The sequence below is a fragment of the Mytilus californianus genome, unplaced genomic scaffold (genome assembly GCF_021869535.1).
Source record: "Mytilus californianus isolate M0D057914Y unplaced genomic scaffold, xbMytCali1.0.p SCAF_4, whole genome shotgun sequence".
Taxonomy (NCBI): Eukaryota; Metazoa; Mollusca; class Bivalvia; order Mytilida; family Mytilidae; genus Mytilus; species Mytilus californianus.
This window is the reverse complement of record NW_026262690.1, coordinates 48,257,229-48,281,687: the sequence shown is the minus strand read 5'-3', so window position 1 is coordinate 48,281,687 and position 24,459 is coordinate 48,257,229. Positions and strand designations below refer to the sequence as shown.

The 24,459-nt window shown below is 31.5% G+C and overlaps 1 protein-coding gene across 1 annotated transcript; it reads left to right on the top strand.

The window, feature by feature from the left end:
- The first annotated feature begins 480 nt into the window (after positions 1 to 480).
- On the top strand, positions 481 to 23,420 carry LOC127738183 (uncharacterized). Its single transcript, XM_052249339.1, has 3 exons — positions 481 to 1,312; positions 21,317 to 21,499; positions 22,849 to 23,420. The coding sequence occupies exons 1-3, from the start codon at positions 1,057 to 1,059 to the stop codon at positions 23,322 to 23,324; spliced, it is 915 nt and encodes a 304-aa protein (XP_052105299.1). The 5' UTR covers positions 481 to 1,056; the 3' UTR covers positions 23,325 to 23,420.
- Positions 23,421 to 24,459: the final 1,039 nt, after the last annotated feature.

Genomic DNA, 24,459 nt, shown 5'->3' with positions numbered 1-24,459 from the left:
TGTTCTTTATTTTTCTTCTTTTTTTTTCTTGGTATTAATAATTTGATCTGCCTCTCGTTTTCTTTCTGATAAAGCATATTCATTCAAAGGACAAACATAAAAGTGTTCAAAACCCATTCAATTATAAAAGGCACCGACAAAATTGTGAACGAATAAAGGTTATGACAGCCGAAGATCAATTTCGTTGGGTTTTTTTTTTTCAATGATCATAATTTTGGTGGTTTCCACGATTTCATTTTTAAAACACGTATCTGATGTCCAGATTCCTTCCTCTTAAAACCTTTGTTACGACAACTTCGCCGCTTTGGATACATTTAAATATATTAACTTTCTTTAATTTTATAATTTCTGGTACTTCTGACATTGGAATTATTGTTAATTCATATATTCTGGATTTGATTTCTATGTATAAGGCAAAACAGTAATTATTACACTTAATACTATTGTTTACATGTAACTTGGCAACCGGTGAATGTTCAATTCAGTAAGCTTCGTTAAAACAACAAATATTTGCTCTAGCTGTGAAAATGTGTGATTTGTAATTCGTTATGAAAAGTGCGATGATACTGGCTTTTTCAATTTTAAGTCAATTTCACAATAGATAAACTTCTCGTTATTGTTATGTATGATTTGATCAAAATTTATTGCGATTTAATTGGTAGTTATTGATCTGAAATAATGGCAACCGACATTTACTTATTGTTTCTAAGAACTATCCGTTTTAGATAGAGCTATATAAAATGAACAGACTCCGATCGATGAAGGCTGTCATTTCAAATCTAAACACTGTCTAATGCCAATGAGGAAAATAAAGCTGTGCTCAAGAAACATATGGATCTTCTTTGTTCTTTTATTCTGTTGATATATTGCGTTCCACCTGATCAAAAAGTTCTTACACGATATCTCTTTAAACTTTGTGAATTATTTCTTCATAGTGTACGTGTGATTTCAAAACATACTGCGATGATTGGTCTATACAGTTCAAGGTATTGTATAGAATATTAGTTAAAATTTCGTTCATCATTCTCTGTAGTGACATATATTTTCAAAAGGAATATGCAGGTTGTATATAGTGGTGGTTCTACCCCGACACCGTCACCTCGCCTTCAAAGGAAACAGATTAAAGGTTACGGTAGACCTGTTTTACCAGGATATTTTCCTCCTACCGTGCATCATACAAGTACACAAAGATCTCAGTCAAAGGAACGGGAAAAGGAGGATACGGAATCTAGTCTGAGAGATTCTATCCCGGCCATGATGAAGCCAGTAGCTATTATGTGCTTGATCTTTAATATTATCATTCCAGGATTAGGTAGGTATACTTTTTTGTAACACATGTTCATAACATTCTTTTTTAACCTGTGTCGTGTGATTCAATTGATATATCTATTATATATCGATTCATACTAACACATCAAATATGAAACTGAATGTTTAATGTACCGTAAGCTTTCATGAGAAAGATTCCTATGCGCTGAGGAGTGCTCCAGTTTTTATTGAAATCTTTTTACTTAGTAGTATAATAATGTTACAACCGAGTAAATTTACCAGATTTCGATTTTTTATGCGTTTGGTTGAATGTATTTCACGAAGTGTACACTGATGTATCCCGACTTTTCATGTTTTGTGGTGAATCATGGTAGGTATAAAACACATTTATCTCAATACCTGAATAATTTATGCGAACACGTAAAAAATACAAGCAAACATAATGAATTTGCAATGAAAGAAGTGTAGTCAGGTACTTTATAGCTCAGGACCTCATGTAATGGGCATTCATTTTCGCTATTAAGCCTCTCATGTATCATGCAAAGAGTTTTAAGATATTCAAACTACAAATTAATCATACAAAAACATGTTTTTTTCTTCGCGTTAGAATTGTGTTTCATTATTGACTTTATTAGAGCTTAAATTGATGAAAGCAAAGGAAAGTGAAAATATTGGATGCAATAAAACCAACAGGGACTAAATAAAACAGCAGGAACAAAATAACTAAGTCGGCTTTACTATGGAGAAGTTAAGCAAAACATGTAATGGAACTATAGTAACTTCGAGTTAACCTGCAATAGGAATAATATTGTCATTACGAGTGGCGAAGATGGTCATGCAGCCTGGAAATAGGCCAAATTATTTTCGAAAATAATTTTCTACAATTATCCATGGTTATTTAACGATATATTTTGCTAGCAGCATTATTTGCCTTTTATCAACCTCATTAGGAATAAAAGCAGAACAAAAAGTATCTAATTCTACATATGCCTATGAAACTCACTAACATTATACTCTTGTCAAATAAACAGAAAATCAACAAATTAATGCAACCATTAAATACAAAGAGCAACTGTGTGCCATCTAGAATGGCGTTATTTTGTAGACGCCAAACTAATTTAGTGAACCTCTTTAGATTTTAAAAAGGAATTTTGTGTTTATGACAGCTGTTAGATAAGTCTGAGCTTTGTCAAATTATCCACAGCTATATATGGACTCTGTGCGACTTAATGCCTGACATACGGTATAGACACTTGTCTATTGTTGGAGACCGTGTGGTGTATTTAATTCGCCTGTTGTTGACTTATTTTACTCTAAAGCTTGAATTTTCTAACTTAATTTAATATTTTAATTCATTTTTGATAAACGAAGCACATGCGTAAACATTTTTTTCTTCACAAGCTGGGAATTACTTGACTTCATGTTTCGCTGATTCGTGATTCGATAGCAAAATATTTAAATTAATTGATTGACATTCGCATAATCGGTTTTCATAATAATCAATTGTGTTAAGAAACCAATAAAATAAATAATTCAATACACATTACACTTGTTACAAAAAGTTGATAAATACCGAAGCTTGAGAAAACTAGTTTAATATACTTATATTCATAAAGCATTATTTTTACCTAAATGTGTCATCGGTCGAACTGATAATTGGGAAACAAAAGTGCATTTTTAATATGGAGTAAAATTCCAAAATTGATGCAAGGGTGTGTTAATACGCATGTCAATAATATTTATGCATTTAAAAGTTATGTTAATTTTATTGATAAATGAACTGGTTGATATAACCTGGACGCTAAAGTGCAGAAAAATCATTTGTGATGTAAAAACATGGCCAAATAGACATGATTGACCTAGAATAGCCATTTTACGTGTAGTTTTTGGACAGAGTAGATGTGTCAAGGCTCACACAGAAAGATAGTTTAGACACTTCAACATCTTTGTAAATTACATCTTGCAGAAAAATATTTTTAAGGTAAAGCTTTGCCTTAAATCTAAATATTAATGACACGGTCTCAAGTTGAGGCTATTTTGGCAGTTTTTGCACTAAATGGAAGAAGTTTGAATCCTTTATGTAAATATGTAAAACACAAAATTCAAACACATCGGTAGGATGCTGTTTGGTAAATTTATAATATTCATTGATTTTTCGAATTCAAAGTGCAAAAAAGAGGCTTTATCATACCTTTTCTTCTAACGCTGATATTTTCCAATCAGGATTTTTCTGTTGTAATACAATTGCTAAAACTTCAAAGAAAATATCTAACCAATAATTAAAAGATTTGTGTTTGAGCTTGACAAGTTAGCATAATCTTATACAAAGCAACTAGGGCCACATCTTTATCTCTTACTTTACTACATTTAGATCATAATACTTATAACACTCAGAAAAAGATACTCATGCGGTTAAGATGGAAATTTTATATTGATTACTTTAAGACATTAATGCATATCTCAAACCAGAAGATGAATTGGATCTAAATTTAATATCATTTGAACAGTTACTGAGGCGAAAACATGCATAACAACGTTAAGAGCATTGCATGGTTTGTTCATTGATTTATAAAAAAGTCACTTTTTCCAGAGAGTGAAATTAAAAGTTATACAATATCGATAAAAACAAAACAAATTCAAGTGGAAAATACTATTTTCCATTTGTCTCTAAATCATTGAGTTAATATGATTTTGAACTCTTTCTCCCTTCGTATGAAGTTGTTGATGTTTTGTATATTCAAATAAGTGATGTTGATGAAGTTTGAGGCATTTTGTAGATACTATTTCCACAATATTGTATACAAAGGCATCCCAGAGATAACACGCTAGAATGGCTGTTAAACAAATCATGTATGTGTTAATTACCTTTAGCCTCAGTCAATATGTGCAACCACTGCACACTGCGTGTTACAATAAAGGAATCAACCACTGAGAACGTTATAAAAATCAATGGAAGATATTGTGAGAATCGTTTTAAATTCATTCACTGTCACGAATTTCCATTTATTGCTTTTCTGAATTTAATTTGAAATGAATATCAAATTTTATTTTACGCCATAACTTACTTCTGTTAGAATATATGTCGAAAATCATGAGGAGCAATTTCAACGAAACTAGGTATACAAACTGCAACATTTTGAGGCTGGTCACGAAATAATGAACCAATTTTACATCAACGGTCAAACTTATGATCAAGTAAAATATATATTTGAAAAAAAAATATATGTTTGTTATCTCTTCAATATTAGTTTTTATTATTTATAAAAAGCTTTAAAAAATCCATATAAACTACAGTTTTTATGTTGAGCGCTCCTGATGAAGGTAAATTTAGAAAAGCGGTTCGGACGCACCAAATTTATTTTTATAAAAGTTTTTTCGTATTCGCTCTAAAGAAATTTCGACCAAATTATCGTACAGAAAACCCTTTTTATTCGATTGTCTTGCATTGCATTGTTTAATGCGTTTTAAAAAAGAGACAGAAAAAACCAAAGAGACCTTCAATAACCATAAGTCGAAGAAAAAACGACAATACTATGGCTATAGACGACAAATAGACCAACAACATAGTCTCAAACAATAAAGACTTATCTTTCTTATTATCATACTTAATGAATTATCCCATTCCTTTTAATTAATTATTTTTGGCAAGGATGAAAACACAATCCAAGTTGCATTGTTCTGAGGACATTGAACATTCACTTTGGTAAAGGACAGCTATATACAAGAAAACAGTTTAATAAAGGGTTTACGTACAGTTGAGACGCTTCTACATTTTTACGGACGCCATGCGACTAATATCTCCTGATTTTAATTAGCAATGAGCAGCACGACGGGTACCTTAAGTGAAGCAGGAACATCTTATCATTCTGAAGCAACCGCGTTCACTTTTGATTTTTTGTTTGTTTAGTGTTTCTTAATTATAGGTTTGTTATGTAGTGTCTTGTGAACTATAATCATTGTTTGTCCGTTGTTTTTTGTTTTTTGTTTTTTTATTATAATATTGTCTGTTTTTCTACTAATGTTATTTTTTATTTCCATCCAAGTATCCTCTTCAAATTTTTAGAACGTCGAAATTAACCAACCCCAAAAAAGAGTTACATGTTTCACAATCAACTATTATATTATAGACAATATCACAACTATTTGGCAAGCTCTAAACAGTCTCAATTCTACAGAAGTCATAAATAAATAATAAGAGACCAACACATATCTCCCCTTTAAAATGATAAAACACATTGAGCTATGAATAAAGACAACGACTGTCGAGGTTTCTGATTGAGTGATATGAACATATTGTGCATAGGAATGGTGGTTGAGTGACATGAACATATTGTGCATAGGAATGGTGGTTGAGTGACATGAACATATTGTGCATAGGAATGGTGATTGGGTGAGATAAACATATTGTACATAGGAATGGTGATTGAGTTACATGAACATATTGTGCATAGGAATGGTGATTGAGTAACATGAATACATCGTGCATAGGAATGGTGATTGAGTGACAACAACATATTTTGTATAGGAATGATGATTGAGTAACATAAATATATTGTGCATAGGAATGGTGGTTGAGTAACATGAACATATTGTGCATAGGAATGGTGATTGAGTAACATGAACATATTGTGCATAGGGATGGTGATTTAGAAACACGAACATATTGTGCATAGGAATGGTAATTGAATGACAACAACATATTGTGCATAGGAATGGTGATTGAGTGACATGAACATATTGTGCATAGGAATGGTGATTGAGTAACATGAACATATTGTGCATAGGAATGGTGATTGAGTGACAACAACATATTGTGTATAGGAATGATGATTGAGTAACATAAATATATTGTGCATAGGAATGGTGGTTGAGTAACATGAACATATTGTGCATACTTACTTACTATGTATTTATATACACAAACATTTTAATAATACTGTCAAAAGTATCACTCTCGAGATTATCTTTCGGACATTGGGTTTTGGACGCAGGTTTCCGACATCTTTTACTATACTTAAAATGTTGTCATTTGACTGCATTTTTTAAAATGTAGTTTGACGGAGTTATAACTCGTTTTGTTTGATTTTTTCCCGGCCGGCGGGATCGTTGATTAGAGCAACATATTTCTTGAACACACACGATCATATAATTATATTTGATTTTTCATGTACATAAATAATATTTTGTATTGATAATTACAAATGCTGTGTGCTACATAAATCAATTCGGTGTCCACCACAGTCTTGTTGGACTATCGGCTATATATATATATATATAGAGAGAGAGAGAGATTGTAGTATTTTATTGATATGCCAAAAGAATAGTTTAGTAAAGTTCATACACTTGCTTATTGTTCATTATAGTATACTGACTTTACATTTAATGTTTTTATTGTTTTCACCGTCTGTTGTTGTATAAATATTTATGATGATAATTGATTATTTTTGAACTGAGAACATATGTTGCGAAGAGTACACGAACATGAATTACATGCTTTATTAGACGTTTTGTAGGTTTTGTAAATAACAATAAGTTTATTCACATAATCCTACAATATTTTGTTTCCAAGATGCAGACAACTTTAAAATAACCCTTCTAAAATTTTGAATAGTTAAAAGCGTTTTCTTTTTTTGAATTGAATGTCTGATTAAGAACCCAGTCCGAGCTCTGTTAATTGTCGACGAATAATAGTAGGACCGACACTACTTATATACTTAGTGTCATCTATTTTCAATGCTTCGAAATGAACTTCAAATTTGAAAACTTAATAATTATTATCAACACGTACATCAACTTTGTTGCTTAAAAGTTTAGGGTTAAATTTAGCTGTATTTTTTAATATTAATCAAGCAAGTTTATGTCATTCTGGTTTCAGTTCTGTATATTTTTAAATATTTTGTTCTGTTTGCCAAATATCATGTATGCATTGTGTAATTTATTACTCCGGTTGCAATTCAGTGTGTCTGAGATAGTATATAAAGTTGTCTTGTCTCGTTTTAAAATGAAAAAAAAATAAGTCTATTCTAAGAATAAATTGGTCTTTGTTATTCGGTTTATCTTTGAAGACTTCCAATAGTAAAACGTCAATAAAAGCGACAGTTTAAGTAAATCACGAGATCTTTTCTCATTTTTGAACATCAGACCCGTATCATAACCTTTCTTAATTTTTATACAACCGCAAAAAAATTTGCGGTCGTATATTGGTAGCACGTCGTCTTCTGCGTCGTCCGAAGGCATGTGGTTTCCGGACAATAACTTTAGTATATGTAAATAGAAATATATGAAATTTAGACATAAGTTTTATAACCACAAAAGGAATGTTGGGATTGATTTTGGGGGTTATGGTCCTAACAGTTAAGGAATTAGGGACCAAAAAGGGGCCCAAATAAGCATTTTTCTAGTTTCCAGACAATAACTTGTGGAAAGGTGTATGGATCTCTCTGAAATTAGACCACAAGTTTCCATACCACAAAGGGATGGTTAACACTGGATTTGGGGGGGGGGGGGGGTTATGGCTGAAACCGTTTAGGAATAAGGGACAAAAAAGGGGGAAAACAGAGTTTCCTGGTTAATGGACAATTACTTGAAAGTACAGTGTTATGTTTGGATTACCTCCCTTACACTGCTTTTAAATTATATATAAGGAAATGTTGTATTATCTTGAGGTGATTAGCTGTCAATTTATTTTTAGAAGTTACTATTAAAAATGCTGATTAAGGTATTTTAATTTTAGCCATGATTATGTATGTCATTTTCTATTTTAAGACTCTTATGATGTATTTTTAAAAATGGGTAATTATGGTTGCATTGGATATTTGAATTGAGATTATGGCCATATCGTGAGGGAAAGATTTTATTGTTTAAAAAGGGGGGAGGTGAAAAAAATTGGGGGGGGGCATTTTTTTCTCATTTCAGATTTCACAAATTAAAAAGAAAATTTCTTCAAATATTTTTTTTTTTTGCCAAAAATGGGGGAGGGGGTAAAAAAAAAATGGGGGGGGGGTCAATTCGCAACAGCATAGTGTATTGCACAAAAGCAAAAAATTGAATATAAATTCAAATCATATAACCAATTTTAAGTTCTTTGACTACAGTTCTTATGTGTCAAATATTTAATTACAATCCAAATTCAGACCTGTATCAAGCGCGAATATTGTGTCTATTTTTGCCCCAACTGTTCAGGGTTGGACCTCTGCGGTCGTATCCAGCTGAGCTCGGCGAAGCAATTTATTATATTAGCTATGATAAATCAAAAGCATGAATCCCAAAAAATATTTGCTAGTTATATTATTGATCATGTTTAATATAAAAATTCACCAAGAGAATGAAATCAACGGAAAATCTACCTTATTTATCACTTTTACATAAAATTAAATATTGTTTACAATTTGTTCAGTACTTATGACATAACACCATAACTGATATACAAAGTCTATAGATGCTTGGACCAAATTGGCTTTGATTGTGATAATAAGAAACTTTATCAACACCATACAACATTAAGTTAGCATTCAATGTATCACTGCGAAGTATGATGAATTTTGAACGCTAGGTTAGTCCTAATGATGCATGAAATAATTGCCACTGGACGTTATTAAAGCAACAGTCAATCAATCCTTATTTTTAATTCTTTACACTCTAATGAAAATTCTGAATGTCGTTTATAAAAATTTGGTTATAGAGATTTTCTTCCGATATTAGAATTGAAGATATATGTAAATTACTGTAATTTTCTTTATTGTTATATGACTATGTATTCGTCACTGTCAGAATCTATACTTTTACATTTAGAGTTAATTTTTCCATTTATAACTTCTTGTAACTTTGACTTGATCATTTAAGTATTACCATACCAAGTACTGCTATATACATAATTTACAAAGTAACGTCTAAATTTTGATAGGGAAAAGTCATTTACACATTTGTGATTTAAAAAGCCACATAACATGAAGCATATTTAAGAAATTTCTAAGTGAAAATACGGTTTTATCGTTGCTTAACTGTGTTTTGTGTCCAAATAATTTTAAATTGATAGCAAAAACAGAAACATTATACATCAGCAAATGTATGAAATCATAACAACTTCATATGATATAGGGTTTACATGTGGAACAAAAAAAAATGAACAATTAATTAAAACATTAGTTAAAACATATAATTTCCCTCTATATTTCTTTAAATTGGAATACAGAAATGTTTGTCCTAACCTCACACTTTAGGTTGAGTAATTTTTTTGTTTGAATTCAATGGCAGCATGAAATCTATATGCCTGATGAACTTTTACTGCAAAAAGTAAAATAACAAAAATACCGAACTCCAAGGAAAATTCAAATCGGAAAGTCCCTTATGAAATGGCAAAATCAAAAGCTCAAACACATCAAACGAATGGAAAACAACTGTCATATTCCTGACTTGGTACAGGCATTTCATTATGTATAAAATTGTGGATTAAACCTAGTTTTATAGCTATCTAAACCTCTCACCTGTAGGACAGTCGCATAAAATTCCATTATATTGATAACAATTTGTGAACAAAACAAACAGACATAATAGGTAAAAATAGGGGTACAGCAGTCAACATTGTGTTATAATCTTAATCACTATAAAACGAACAAATATGTCAACCCAAAAAAAACAAAATGGCATATAGACATATCGCATAAGCAAGAGAGAATACCTATGGCATATAAGTATAAACTTTCCTACTGTGAAAACTCATTATATATTTTATTACATTTATAAATTATTTACCTATCTGAAAAAGAAATATATATGAATTAATAATTCTTTTCTGGTGTCTGTTTTCTCTCTTCTTCTTTAAACTTATACTTTTATTTTATTTTTTCACTATAAAATACAAGGCAAATATAGTCTTCACAGAGATAAACACAGGGTACGATTATATCTAGCATTTTTGTATCAGGCATTATGCGTTTTCAGTTTTCATTTCAAAACATATTTGCCGGTTTTATCTTTCATTTATTAGAAATTCATTGGTGTACATTTTTTATTATAAAATGTTATTTAGTTTTTAATCTTGTTTTCGTTGACTCTCATAATTGGTTTACACGAAATTTGTTTCAATGAAAGAATTCTGTTATGTAAGATATTAAATTATAAACAAAAAGGACACGGGAACAAGCAGCATTGCTTATTTTAATCTGTCTCCAAGTTCTCATAATTAACACTGAGTCATTTCAATTCGATCATATATGTGAATAAAATGTATCCCTGTTTCTAACGAGCTGGCGTGAATAATCAATATTTGAAATAAGGGAGTGTAAATATTTTAGTAAATATAGTAAAAGACTCATACCAACTCCATAATATTTATAAACATGTTTAGAACTAACATGTCAATTAAGTTGTATGGTAATGTTTATACGAACTATATGTTGTGCTTCGTATCAATATAAACTAAAAGGAAATATGTTTTTTAAAGGTTTCTGTCTTTGATATATACCACACAAGTGTAGAAATCTATAGAGAACAACAAGTGTTTGCACCTTGGAAATTCATTCAAATTTTAGTCTTCTTATAGTATTTTTGATTACACAAATTGTTCCCATATTTTGCTTGTATATCATTTTGTTCTATATGTTTTAATGTCCATCCTTATTTTTGCTTGTACTTGTATATAGTTTTTTTCTATATGTCTATATGTTTTAATGTCCGTCCAGTATTTTGCTTGTACTTGTATATAGTTTTGTTCTATATGTTTTAATGTCCGTCCTGTATTTTACTTGTATATCTTTGTGCTTTATGTGTTTTAATTTCCGTCCTTTACTTTACTTGTATATCGTATTGCTATATATTTTTTTAATGTCCGTCCTGTATTTTGCTTGTGTGTCGTTTTGTTCTATATGTTTTAATGTCCGTCCTGTATTTTGCTTGTATATCGGTTTGTAGAATTTAGACCTTTTAATTTGCTTTAGTGATAGCGTTTGAGTGTATTTGATGTAACAATCAATACTAAGACAGGATGTATTGACGAATGTCTTGATTGAATAAAGAAGCCTTGTTTGTTTTCACTATATCTAATTCATTTAATACATTCAATCTATGATATATTCGCACCCTTATGATCAAATTAATGGGTAGGAATGATTAAGGTTGTATTCTGATAATTAGTTTATTTAGTATTAATGATCCGTCTTATCATATGAACCAGGTCAGATTTATAGTACTTTAAAGTGTGTCAAAAGCGATAGATAATGAAATAGTCAATCTCTCACAATCAGTGTTCTTTCTAAAAGTGTATTCTATTATCAAGTTGTTGCTTGTCGTATATTTCGATGAATACAACCATCTGTGAATAAAATATTTCCTCATGTACTAGAATTGAAATGGTTCTAGGTCGTTTCGTTTTAGTATTAATTATGATTATTTTTGCGTGAACCCCCTGAGCATCTCACAAAAAAACGTAATTAATATTTTACAATAATCATAACAAAATTTAATTACTATGTTTATCATTTATACTGTTTTAGTAGGGATTTATAAGTCTCTGCTTATATTTTGTTAATAAGCAATATATTAATATAGTGGAATGTTAGACTTCAAGAAGAGATTGATTTGATAAATAACATGTCCATCCGTAAATACTTGACATTTGTGTTTATTGATATTATATTCTAACTTTTTGGAAACTTGAAAATCATAAATAGGAATGTATGTTAATTATAAAATTTAAGTACTTTTTTGGTTTGTTTGTTTTAATAGTTCAACATTATAGCATCTTAATATTTGCACTATGGTACGATTTTGAAAAGTTTATTCATTGTGTTGACCAGCTATCCTACACGTCTTGGTTCATTATATATCACCCTGTTCACAAGCACACTATCGGCATTCTCCTGTTTTCATTGGATATTACGATCACGTGTTTCAAATAATATTTCATGTATCTGAAGCCTTGTTTCTATTTTTAAGTATATTGACGCTATGTTTCTATTTATACGTATATTGACAGTCAATATCAAAAATATGTGACGTTACACATAACAATCATGGCGGAAGCGCCGCAGAGTACGAAAAGAAAATTTGCAAGTAAACTGAAATGAGTGCCATTTGAATTCTTATTTGTTCTAAACAGAAAAAAATGCTGTGTTTTTGTTTACAATAAAACAAGTTAATCTTATCTATTAATATTTTCAATAGCATATTAAAAATCTTGCAAAAAAAAAATTTAATAAAAACACATAAAGAACATTGAAGTCCATTTTTCTAATACATTATTTACATATGTCACATATAAATTAAGGACTTTCACTCAGTCAATACGTTATATATGGACCTGTTAGATTATATTGACACTCGGACTTCGTCCTCGGTCAATATAATCTGAACAGGTTCATTTATAAAATATTGACCTCGTCAAAAGTCCATAATTGATAAATAGGACACAGGAACAAGCAGCATTGCTTATTTTAATCTGTCTCCAAGTTCTCATAATTAACACTGAGTCATTTCAATTCGATCATATATGTGAATAAAATATATCCCTTTTTCTAACGAGCTGGCGTGAATAATCAATACTTGAAATAAGGGAGTGTAAATATTTTAGTAAATATAGTAAAAGACTCATACCAAACTCCATAATACTTAAAACATGTTAAGAACTAACATGTCAATTAAGTTGTATGGTAATGTTTATACGAACTATATGTTGTGCTTCGTATCAATATAAACTAAAAGGAAATATGTTTTTTAAGGTTTCTGTCTTTGATATATACCACACAAGTGTAGAAATCTATAGAGAACAACAAGTGTTTGCACCTTGGAAATTCATTCAAATTTTAGTCTTCTTATAGTATTTTTGATTACACAAATTGTTCCCATATTTTGCTTGTACATCATTTTGTTCTACATGTTTTAATGTCCGTCCTGTATTTTGCTTGTACTTGTATATAGTTTTTTTCTATATGTCTATATGTTTTAAAGCCCGTCCTATATTTTGATTGTACTTGTAATTAATTTTGTTCTAATACATTATTTACATATGTAATATATAGATTAAGGACTTTCACTCAGTCAATACGTTATATATGGACTTGTTAGATTACATTGTATATTGACACTCGGACTTCGTCCTTGGTCAATATAATCTGAACAGGTTCATATATAACGTATTGATCTCGTCAAAAGTCCATAATTGATAAATATGTGATGACGCAAATGCGTATTATTATTCAGAGTATCAGTGTGTATGCTTTCTATTTACTATTTCAATAAATACAACATGCATGCATAAATATTAATTTCACTCGCGAATGTGAATTTTCGCTTTTCTTATCTAAATTCAGGACACGACAGTAAGAGCTTGAGATGTGACTTTAAAGCACGGTCATCATTACATAGGTATTCTGAACTCTAACTGTTTCTCTTTTCTTTTCTTTTTTGAGTTACTGTCCTATTATAACCTTTGACATTTTCGAAATGCTAAGGATTTTCTACCCCAGGAATAGATTATCTTAGATGTATTCGGCAAAACCTTTGTTTCAAAATTTTGGGTCCTGAATTTCTTTCAACTTCGGACTTTGTTCGGCCTTTTAAACTTTTTTTATTCGAGCGTCACTGATGATTCTTTTTAGACTTAACTCGCGTCTGGCGTATAACATTTTAATCCTGGTATCTTTTTATATCTTCATATCTTTTTATATAAATTGTTTCGTTTGAGAGTGTGTTCAGGTATTCACAAAACTTCTGAAAATAAGTTATTCTTCAAAACCAAGTTTTCCTGTAGAATATTTGGATTGATTTAAGTAAAATCAGGAAATCTTAAAGTTTGTGATGTTTTGTGAGACCAAAATAAGTCTCTATATAAGAGGTACCAATGAAGCTGGTGTGTTACTCTCTAGAAATATATACGAAACCTTCTTATAAGTTGCATACCACAGGGTTTCACTTCACATGGAAATTGGACTTTAAATGTATCTATACAACATCTACCATGATTACAGACAGCTTCAATAACGAGTTAAGAATAATTAAAGGCATCCAGGAAACAAAATATGAAGATATGATAGATAGTATCGTTTTCATAACAGTGTGGACGAGACCATTTTTGGCGCGCTCAAGTCTGCCATTGACTGGGTTAAATTAGGTGAACTTTCGTCTGTAACGCCCACTTATCACGTCGTATTCATTATAGACATTAAACTGTGGGGTCACCAAAGGTTCTCAACGCCTGACTCAAATAATTCGAAAACTAGTAAAGGAATAACCTTTGTGTTTTGATTAAATTAATATTGAATACTTAAACGTTCTTTACTTGCGTTTTTTTTATGTTTCGATCAACAATTTCATTTTATGTATCGAAATGTGTAACAAGTGTTTATCTAAATCACCACTGGAAGGCCTCTGTCAGACTGTGCGAGCGTAAAATCATTGTTATCGATAGCCGACGACAAACAAGTTGAAAGGTAAATGATTCAGTAGTATTAACAACAAAAGTACTACATTTGCCCACACTGTTACGGGAAAACCTCTAAAATAAATGCATCCAGATTATAAAGCAAACTGAGTGCTTCAGTTTATATTGCGATTGGTTTGTGCAATTTTCATTAGACATCCGGTTTGCAGAAACTGGGATATACAATAGGAATATGAAAAATGATGTACACTTCCAAGTAATAAATAAAATAGTCGAGCCTTAAAATGTATATTCAGATAGTAGCTGTATAGATACACTTCTCTATTCACAACTATCCAACATTGCTTTCAACTGACTTGTGCAAGAATCTACATACAATTATATATTTTTGATAAAGGTGTTTTAACATCATCATTGTCTTATTCTATTCATTGACAATCATTTCAATTCAAAAGCAAACAAAAATTTAGCAACAATTTTGGTGACCTGTCAGCGGTCTTGGGTTCACGTATTGCTTTTCTTTTTTTCAATAGGAAAACCGTTTTTATTCTTTCAATTATTAATTTCCATATTTCCGCCGTTCCTAGAAATTTCCCTTATCTTTTTTTTTTATTGCATTCAATGTCCATTATTAGTGGTCTGTAAGCTGTTTTGCGGACACCCTGTAGTGTTAGCACTAATCCCCGCTTTAAATCTCGATTAGTACAAAAGTTACGTATAAATTTACAGTGGTATATATATTACAAACCATAAAGACTTTAACTCATGAATTGAGGTGATTTGTCTAAAACCTTCAAGCTGAGATAAATATCAATAGTCATTTTTACATTCTATGTCTGTACCTTTCCTTTTATAATTACTGTCCAAAACAGTAAAAGTAGAAGAAAAGCGAGTTGGGTCATCGTGTTAAGTCGTTAAAATCACAAGTCTACTACATTTGGTTCAAAGCTGGAGATCGTATACGAGTTATTCATCCTGGAATTATATCATTGACATATTTATTCACAAAGACAATCGAAGCCACAAGCAGAAAAGCCTCCTGATTAAAACCCTACTGGTAAGTTGGTGTACTACTGCTCTAACTACCAATGAGGGTCTGACGCGGTCGTCTGGAATAATTCCTCACTCAAAGGGAACACAGGGGTATAGAAATTGACTCAGATTTCCGACTGAGAGATACGCACAAACCTCCAGTCCTTCTTTTCAAAGGGCGTCTGTGAAATGTATCAATTAAAAGCCGGAATCTTCATTTATGGTTATACTATACGTAACGCTCATTACTTTCACTGCTCCAACATTTCCCATCAGAAGAGAACAAAATAGACGCATTAAGATTCCATGTTAATTTTTCTCCGTTTATCCGAAAAAGTCCTTCTGTATGTAAAAGTTAATTCGAATATAATATCATCTGTATATCTACACCAAGAAACCAAGTCTTAATGAATAGAAGGGCAAAAACATATGTTATGTTCATTATAGATATATAATTCCATAATGTATATGATATATATATATATATATAGGGGTAATGTGCCGTTTACTTCGGCAATGTGTATGTTTCTGCATTATAGCAGTGAACGATACTAAAGTTATCATGTTTAAATAGAAACAAATCATTTGGCACTAGTGAATACGACAGAATAATGCAACATTATATTTACATAACACACCCTGTGTACAAAGAAGAAAGATTTCTCTCATATAACTGCTTTAACAGGAATCAAATGTTTTCCAGTGTTATCTTAACTAATGTTTTGTAAATCTACATAAATACAGCTTCCATTAATCGAACATTTATGAAGTACATACATTTCTTAGTTTGTTTGATATACACGTGTTTGCTGTTAAGTCTGAGATTTAAATGAATGTTATATTTTCATTACTAAAGACTGTTACAAAAGGGATACAAATGATCACAAATTGCTCAATATTATATTACAAATATAATTTACTATATCAAAGTATGATTCAACTAACAGGATTTAATATTAAATCTGTGCATTTTGAATGTAAGTGTGTGTGTATTTTATAATTTTATTGCTGCTGTAAAGCTCATCGTATTATTTATTTACAGTTTGAAAGACGGTTAAATGTTTGAGTTATTTTTTTTACATCATCTAAATTCTGTACACCAATTTACTTCGGGCATTGCAAATACTATTTTCTGCACTATTCATGACATTGTTATATGAAATATATTCGGAAGTATAGCCACCGATATAAAAGTGTAAGAAATATGATTTATATCACAGCATAATAAGTAATCTGAGCTTGGCTTCGTTAACACAAAGTTTTCTTCAATACGTTTTTTTTAACTATGTTTTTGCCATCAGTAACGCCAATATTATAGAGTGTACATTCATCAAAACATATCTACTATAATTCGCTAATCGGGATAAACAAGGGAAGAGGTGACTTATGCAGAAATTGGTTAATACCCGGCCATATGTTAATGCCTGTCCAAAGACGGGAACCTTGTACCTTGTATGTGGATGTCTTTGTTAATATCTAAGCGTCAATTACATATGCTATCGATACTTTTCTGTAGTTGAATATAAAATAATAAGATGTGGTATGAATGCCAATGAGACAACTATCGAACAGAGTCCAAAATAAAGCAGCTTTAAGCAACTGCGGGTTTTCGTAAACAATGAGCAAAATCCGTGACGTATAGTCAGCTATTAAAGGGCCCGACATGACAAAATGCGAAACAATTCAATCGAAAAACAAATATGACACTTAGCAACTAACGACAACCACTGAATTAAAGGCTCCTGACATGGGACTGGCAATTATAGAACGTGGTGGGTGTCAAAATGTTTGTGAGCGCTCAACCCTCCCCTTATCTGGACCAGTGGTGTAACAACACAATATAAGAACGGACTATAAAATTGAAGACCTGTTGGTGACCTTCTGCTGTTGTCTGTTCTATGGTCGGGTTGTTGTCTCTTTGACACATTCCCCATTTCCATTCTCAATTTTATAAAAGTTAGCTGGTAATGGCTCGACTCATCAGATCGACACGAAGTACAAAAAAAAACCCCAGCTTAATGACTACAACTAGTTTACCTGTATGGAACTAGTTATCCCCCCCCCCCAAACCAAAACCTGTTTTTGTTTTTGTTTTGTTTTGATTTAGATATCATGTCTTTGTCTTAATAATGTGCTTGTCGTCATGGACATGGTTTTGCATTGGTCATGTGCCAGTCTTCGTGGCCGCGTCTTTGTCCCAATTATGGACTAGATGACTAAGTAAAAGTTCAAGTCGAATTCTAAATTGACAGATCGCAAAATGGTCATGTTTATTTTTTGTTTGTTATATACATAATGCAATCGTATAAACTTTAAAAAAAAACCAATAAAACTGAACATTGTAATAATATTTTCTTTAATTTTAAAGTTATGTCTTACGCTATATAAAGAGTGGCAAACTATAAATCGTTTAATAATCATTATTGGAGATTTTTATTGACATTTTTAGGGATACGAACGTTACGAGATTTTTTACCACCAATTTATATTTCTAGAACGGTAAACAGACAAGAAAATCGAAACTTGATGTTTTTGCATGGTAATTTGTTCAAATTAATGAAAATTAACGGAGATATGGGTTATTCGCTAATGAGACAGAAACCTAACGACGGAAAAAAATCATTTAGAGGTCAACATAATAGACACAATTTAAATGTCTGTATACTTTGTCGAGCTCTAAAAATAGCCCCAAATCTTGAAAAAATATGAAGATTTTCTGATAACACCATATATATAGGACAAAAATACTAAGATATATTTGTGAAGACATCTACTGACGAGTTTCCTGCCTTAGGACAGACACACTGGGTTTTACTCTTCTTTGAATCTGACAAAAATACGCGGAAGAACGTACAAAAAACGCCGCACTTAACAAAAATATCTGTATGATAGGCAACAAAAGACACAGACAAACACGTATGTTGTTTGTGCTGTATTTAGACCCTTGTACCAAGAAATTTGTTTTGCATGCACACGTATAAAAATTGCGTTTTCTATCCAACGCAATCATAGGTTTGAACGTTATTTTCAATCTAGACTTCCCGTTTGAATGGTTTTACACTAGTCATTTTCGGGGCCTTTTATAGCTTGCTGTTCGGTGTGAGCCAAGGCTCCGTGTTGAAGACCGTACTTTGACCTGTAATGGTTTATTTTTACAAATTGTGACTTGGATGGAGAGTTGTCTCATTGGCACTCATACCACATCTTCTTATATCTATTGTTTATGTTTTTTCGTTTGGGCTTGTATTATATTTGCCCTCGGGTTTATATGATCCGTTCATCCTATTTCGACTCTTCAAAATTCAAGAGTCTATCCTAAATTGAGGTAAATTATATGGTCTTCCAAATACCGTTTCTATTCCTAACATCACTGAAGAGGCATAAATTGTCGAAATCCGGATATGGTGTACTAATTTTTGCACCTTTTGTTTGCGGTATACCATCTTTTCCGCAAGTTTATTGTTTTCTGTTTGGTATTAAATTAAAAGTTAAGATCCATTTTGTTACATCTGGTGATCCGTTTATTTGGCAATCGCCAATGGCAGTCAGCATGGTTTAAGAACATCCATTTTTTCGACCTGCTAGTCAAATGCGTTTTGTTAAAATATTCTTTTTCACTTTTTAGGTCTTTTGGAAAATGTTGTTTGTGCTGTATTTAGATCCCTCTACCAAGAAATTTGTTTTGTATGCACACGTTTTTATCCAACGCAATCATTGGTTTGAATGTTGTTTTCAATTTAGACTTGTTTATATATATATATATATATAAGAGCAATGATAAATAATACTTATCAAAGAATGTATCTCAGTTACCGAAAGGTAAGAATGTATGCTATCCTACACTCTAATATCGATAGCTGTACTTCGGTGTATAAACGTTGTATAGCAACGTTTTGTGCAATGACAAAGCAATTTTTAAAGAATTGAATGACAGAAAAGAAATGGTAGAAACATTTCGGTTTTGACCAGCGAATTAATGTTAATCCCAAAAATACGCGAATGATTTAACTGGCAACAACGATATAATTTATATTTATATCATACAACAGTTGTGACATGCTGGTTGTTCCTTTACAATCAACCTAAAGTAATTAACGCTTCAGTATTTACTACATCGCAAATAAATTATTCAAATCGACATCACGTTGTTATACTTTCTTCAATTGTGTTTTATTATTGTTACCTTATGTAATATTTATAGAATCTATCTGGTAAGACAAGCGATTCTATAAGTATAAAATCCAAACAAGAAGTTTGCTACTAAATAATACAAATATGTTACATTGACAAAATACATTTTAAGTTTGTTTGGTTTTTGTCTTTTATTAGTTTTAAATGCTAGACATTATCCCTCTTCTCAAATTAGCATTACAATTAATAATTATATATGGAACATTTATAAAAAAAGAGGAAATGCAGCTTACCTCTTACATACTTATTCTTATATTAGGTTATTCAACAACAACAACAAAAAGTGTATGATTCGGAAAATGCGCGATGAAGGGCACGGTTATTTTTTTTTTATGAATCATTAAGTGTTAACTCCTTTGTCATGATAAAACATTGTATGCTGTTATAATTTAACTAGAATTGTTTTAGTGACTTAAACATATTTGTTCCACCCCCTGAGTTAATCAAATGGAAATAAACGACATCAAATGTAAAGAATGAAGCATAATATGTTCTTGTAATTTAGACATATAAAATATACAAAAGAAACAGTTCAAAGGTTATGTTCTGTTGTACGCGACACATCGTCTATAAATGATGTCATAATACCATATATATATGGTTATGTTCTCTTGTACGCGACACATGGTCTATAAATGATGTCATAATACCATATATATATGGCTATGTTCTCTTGTACGCGACACATGGTCTATAAATGATGTCATAATACCATATATATATGGTTATGTACTCTTGTACGCGACACATCGTCTATAAATGATGTCATAATACCATATATATATGGTTATGTTCTCTTGTACGCGACACATCGTCTATAAATGATGTCATAATACCATATATATATATGGTAATGTTCTCTTGTACGCGACACATCGTCTATAAATGATGTCATAATACCATATATATATGGTTATGTTCTCTTGTACGCGACACATGGTCTATAAATGATGTCATAATACCATATATATATATGGTTATGTTCTCTTGTACGCGACACATGGTCTATAAATGATGTCATAATACCATATATATATGGTTATGTTCTCTTGTACGCGACACATGGTCTATCAATGATATCATAATACCATATTTATATGGTTATGTTCTCTTGTACGCGACACATTGTCTATGAATGATGTCATAATACCATACTTGACTAAAGATAAAACAAAAGTTTTGGCCCGAACACAAAATGGTCCGCAAAAAATCCAGTATTTGAATTTGAGGTCATGTGTCATCTACAACGGTACGCGACACAACGTTTTGAGATGATGTACTTGTGTTCCAAATATCAAACGCCTATGTCAAAACAAAAAAAAACTATGACTCGGACAACTTAAATAAATAATAATTTGATCTTGAGGTCATAGTCATATGAAGGTCATAGTCCTATGTAGTTTGATTTAGTTTTTCACTACGTTGTTTTGACTATTTTTCTTCTTTCAGGTACATTATTATCGGGATTTTCGGTGCTATGTTGTTCTAAAGTGCGATTAAAGGACCAAACAAAACAGAAAGTTGTATTAGTGAATAGTTGGGTAGCATTACTTCAGTTTATTACCGCCTTCATTCTGTTACTAGGATGGATATGGAGTATTGTATGGGGAATGTCTTTCATCACATATTCTCGTAAGTTTAATCGGACTAAGCATTTAACTTTATATAGATATAAAATCCAAACCAATAATTGGAATCAACTGTGAAATGAAACATAATTGGACTAGATTTCGTTAAACATTTTTTCTTGATCGTAGATATCAATTCCTTCAGAGTAAAACATGTGGTTATTTAATTACTTCTTTAAAACTGTAATCTCACATTTCAAAGTGTTCAACATTTTATATCACTTGCAACTGTTTTCAGCGATATACTAACACTATTCTTATTTTTATCAATCAATGAAGGATATGTTTAATTTGATCGAAATAGATAAGGAAAAAACTGGAGAGACTTTAAGGAACAAAAAGATAAGCACCCGACATTTGATAATCTAGTACAGGTATCTCAGACTATCAAAAATAGGACGAATCAGGTCATTTGGCAACAGATGAAAAGGGAAAAATCTTTGATTGAATCATCCCACTAAAATTAATATAAAATCGGTACTGCTAGTATTGAATTTGTTTTCCAGATTGGGAGATATTTATAGTTAAATTAAAAGCATTGTATGAGATAAAGTTTTAATCAAAATATATATCGGAAGAGAAAGTGTGGTCAAGATGCCGGAGAGCATTAGCGCTTTGATATCGATTGATGTTTAATTCAAAATTTCCCTCTTTTAGTACCTTAACTATATTGAAAAGAGGGAGAATATAACAAGGAGGCTGTATCGAAACCTTAAGTCGAAGAAAAAGCAGATAACACCATGACCAAAATGAAAAACAAAAGAAAAGACAAACGAGTCTAAAACATACTACATAGAAAAATGAAGAGCTTTTCTTTACAGAATATCTTTTATTTCATTTCTTCAAAGATACGAGAAAAGGAAGAATAAGATACCGTATTAAGGGAGAAATATCAAACACCATAAGTCACAGAAAAAAAAACAGGCGACACTATGGCCAAAGGAAAAACGACGAATAAAACAAACAACAATAACCAAACATTACACACAAATCTAAATATTGGGCAACACGAACCCCGTCAAAAATCAGGGTGAGCAATTCCTTCTTCACATGTTGCACCCTTTGTGTTGCAAGTATAATTCCGATAATAAGTCTAAAACGGCAATGTCACAATTAGGGAAAAGATGTGTCAGTTCTAGTTAATATAGAGAAAAGTTTAATTTGTTTTTGTCTTGTAAATTTGCAAGAGATGAAGGCAACTGTTTAAAAAGTTCAGTAGTGATTTCCTCAACATGTTGTTCAGTTCTAATTTACAGATGGTAAAGTAGTGGGTTGATATTATAGTATCCGTCGCTTATTTTTGTAAGGATTTGTATTCCCATTTTCTGAAATATTAAGTTACATGTTTTGCAGGCGAATATTACAAAACAATCATCAAAGACGAGAAAAAGACTGCTATTGAAAAAGAAAAAGAAAAACAGACTGAAGTAATAAATAATAGGCCTCAAAGACAATTGTCTCCTCATAGAGAAGAAGAATATGAACATATTCAAAATGGGTCATATGCAAGTCATCATAGAACGCATTCTTTAAATCTGCCAGGTTCGGCTTCCGAATCGCAACAACCAATTATAGTTCTACAGGAACTCCCAGTAGTTAGCATGCCGGGATCTTTAACACAGTCGTCTTCGCGTCCAATTTTAAATGCAAGGACGAGACATGAAAAAATTCTCAGACGACAAATGTCTGACAATGAATTATCGCCATTCAATCTTACAAATGAACAATTAGAGGAAATAGTTATCCATGCAGCTCCATTGCCGCGACATCGGAGTAACCCAGATAACACCATTCCAGAACACGCAGGACCAAGCGCTAACCCCAAATAACGCTGGTTTTGGTCATTTTGTTTTGATGGTTGTGACAAATCTTTTGTGTAACCCTGTAGGAATGAAACAGAGAATAAACTTAAATAACCATAAGAATGTGTCTACATATTTAATATTTGTTGCTTTCCGGTGATATTTGTACAGGGAAATATGTATTTATGGTGGTATACAAGTCATGCAAATGATAAGATAACTACTGGCTTGGTCAGTGTACAAGCACGCTGACTGAAAGCATAGTCAACAGCATTTATAGAAAAGGGATAAAAAAAATCACAATTTACACTGCACACCCACGTGTTCTTTTCTATTGGTAAATATTTTTATTCTTATCAAGTTTGCTGGGAACGTAAAGTGCCCTCTTAATCCATAGTTTGGTCATTTTGCGTTTTCGCTTTTGATATTTCATAGGGCGAATAGGCGAGAGGATAAGGCTCAAAGGCTCATAATATGGTTACCAGATGTGTCCAATTTGCGTTTTCGCTTTTTCACTCTATTTAATACCAAAGACGTAACGCGAATGGACTCATCCAGCCATTATATTAATATGTATGCGACTTCTGCATATCATATCGAAAAAAAATTTCACAAAATGTATGACTTTTAGCGCGGTATTTAAAAGGTTCACAAATTTGATGTGAAAATGAATCCTCATCCGCCTCCGAAGAATCAGCTACTGTCATAATGAAATTTAGTTTTAGTTTAATTTTCCTACTATAAACCTTTCCCTTTTTAGCAACAGTCCTGTACCACCTAAATAAAGAGCATACACTAGCAGTAAACTGCATTTGATACGTTATCCAGTTTGTACTTATTCCCAGGATTCAGAATTTAGTTTTTGATAAAAAAATTAAGTTATTGCGTCAGATATTTTTCAGTCGCTGTCTTGATTATTGATTGTTAAAAATGTTCCATTTATCGCAGTTATAATATTGTCTTCTTATCTTCGTTCACAACTTATCACTGAATTTCTTTTACATTTTTACGACACGAGAGGTGCCACTTATGAAGCAGGCATTGTTTTTTATGTTTTTTTTAGCCATAGTGTTTTGATTTTTTCAACATATTTGTCATGTTATCTTCTTATTTTCTTGTAAGTTACATAAAGAGGAAGAAAGAACGTCGTTATAGACATCGA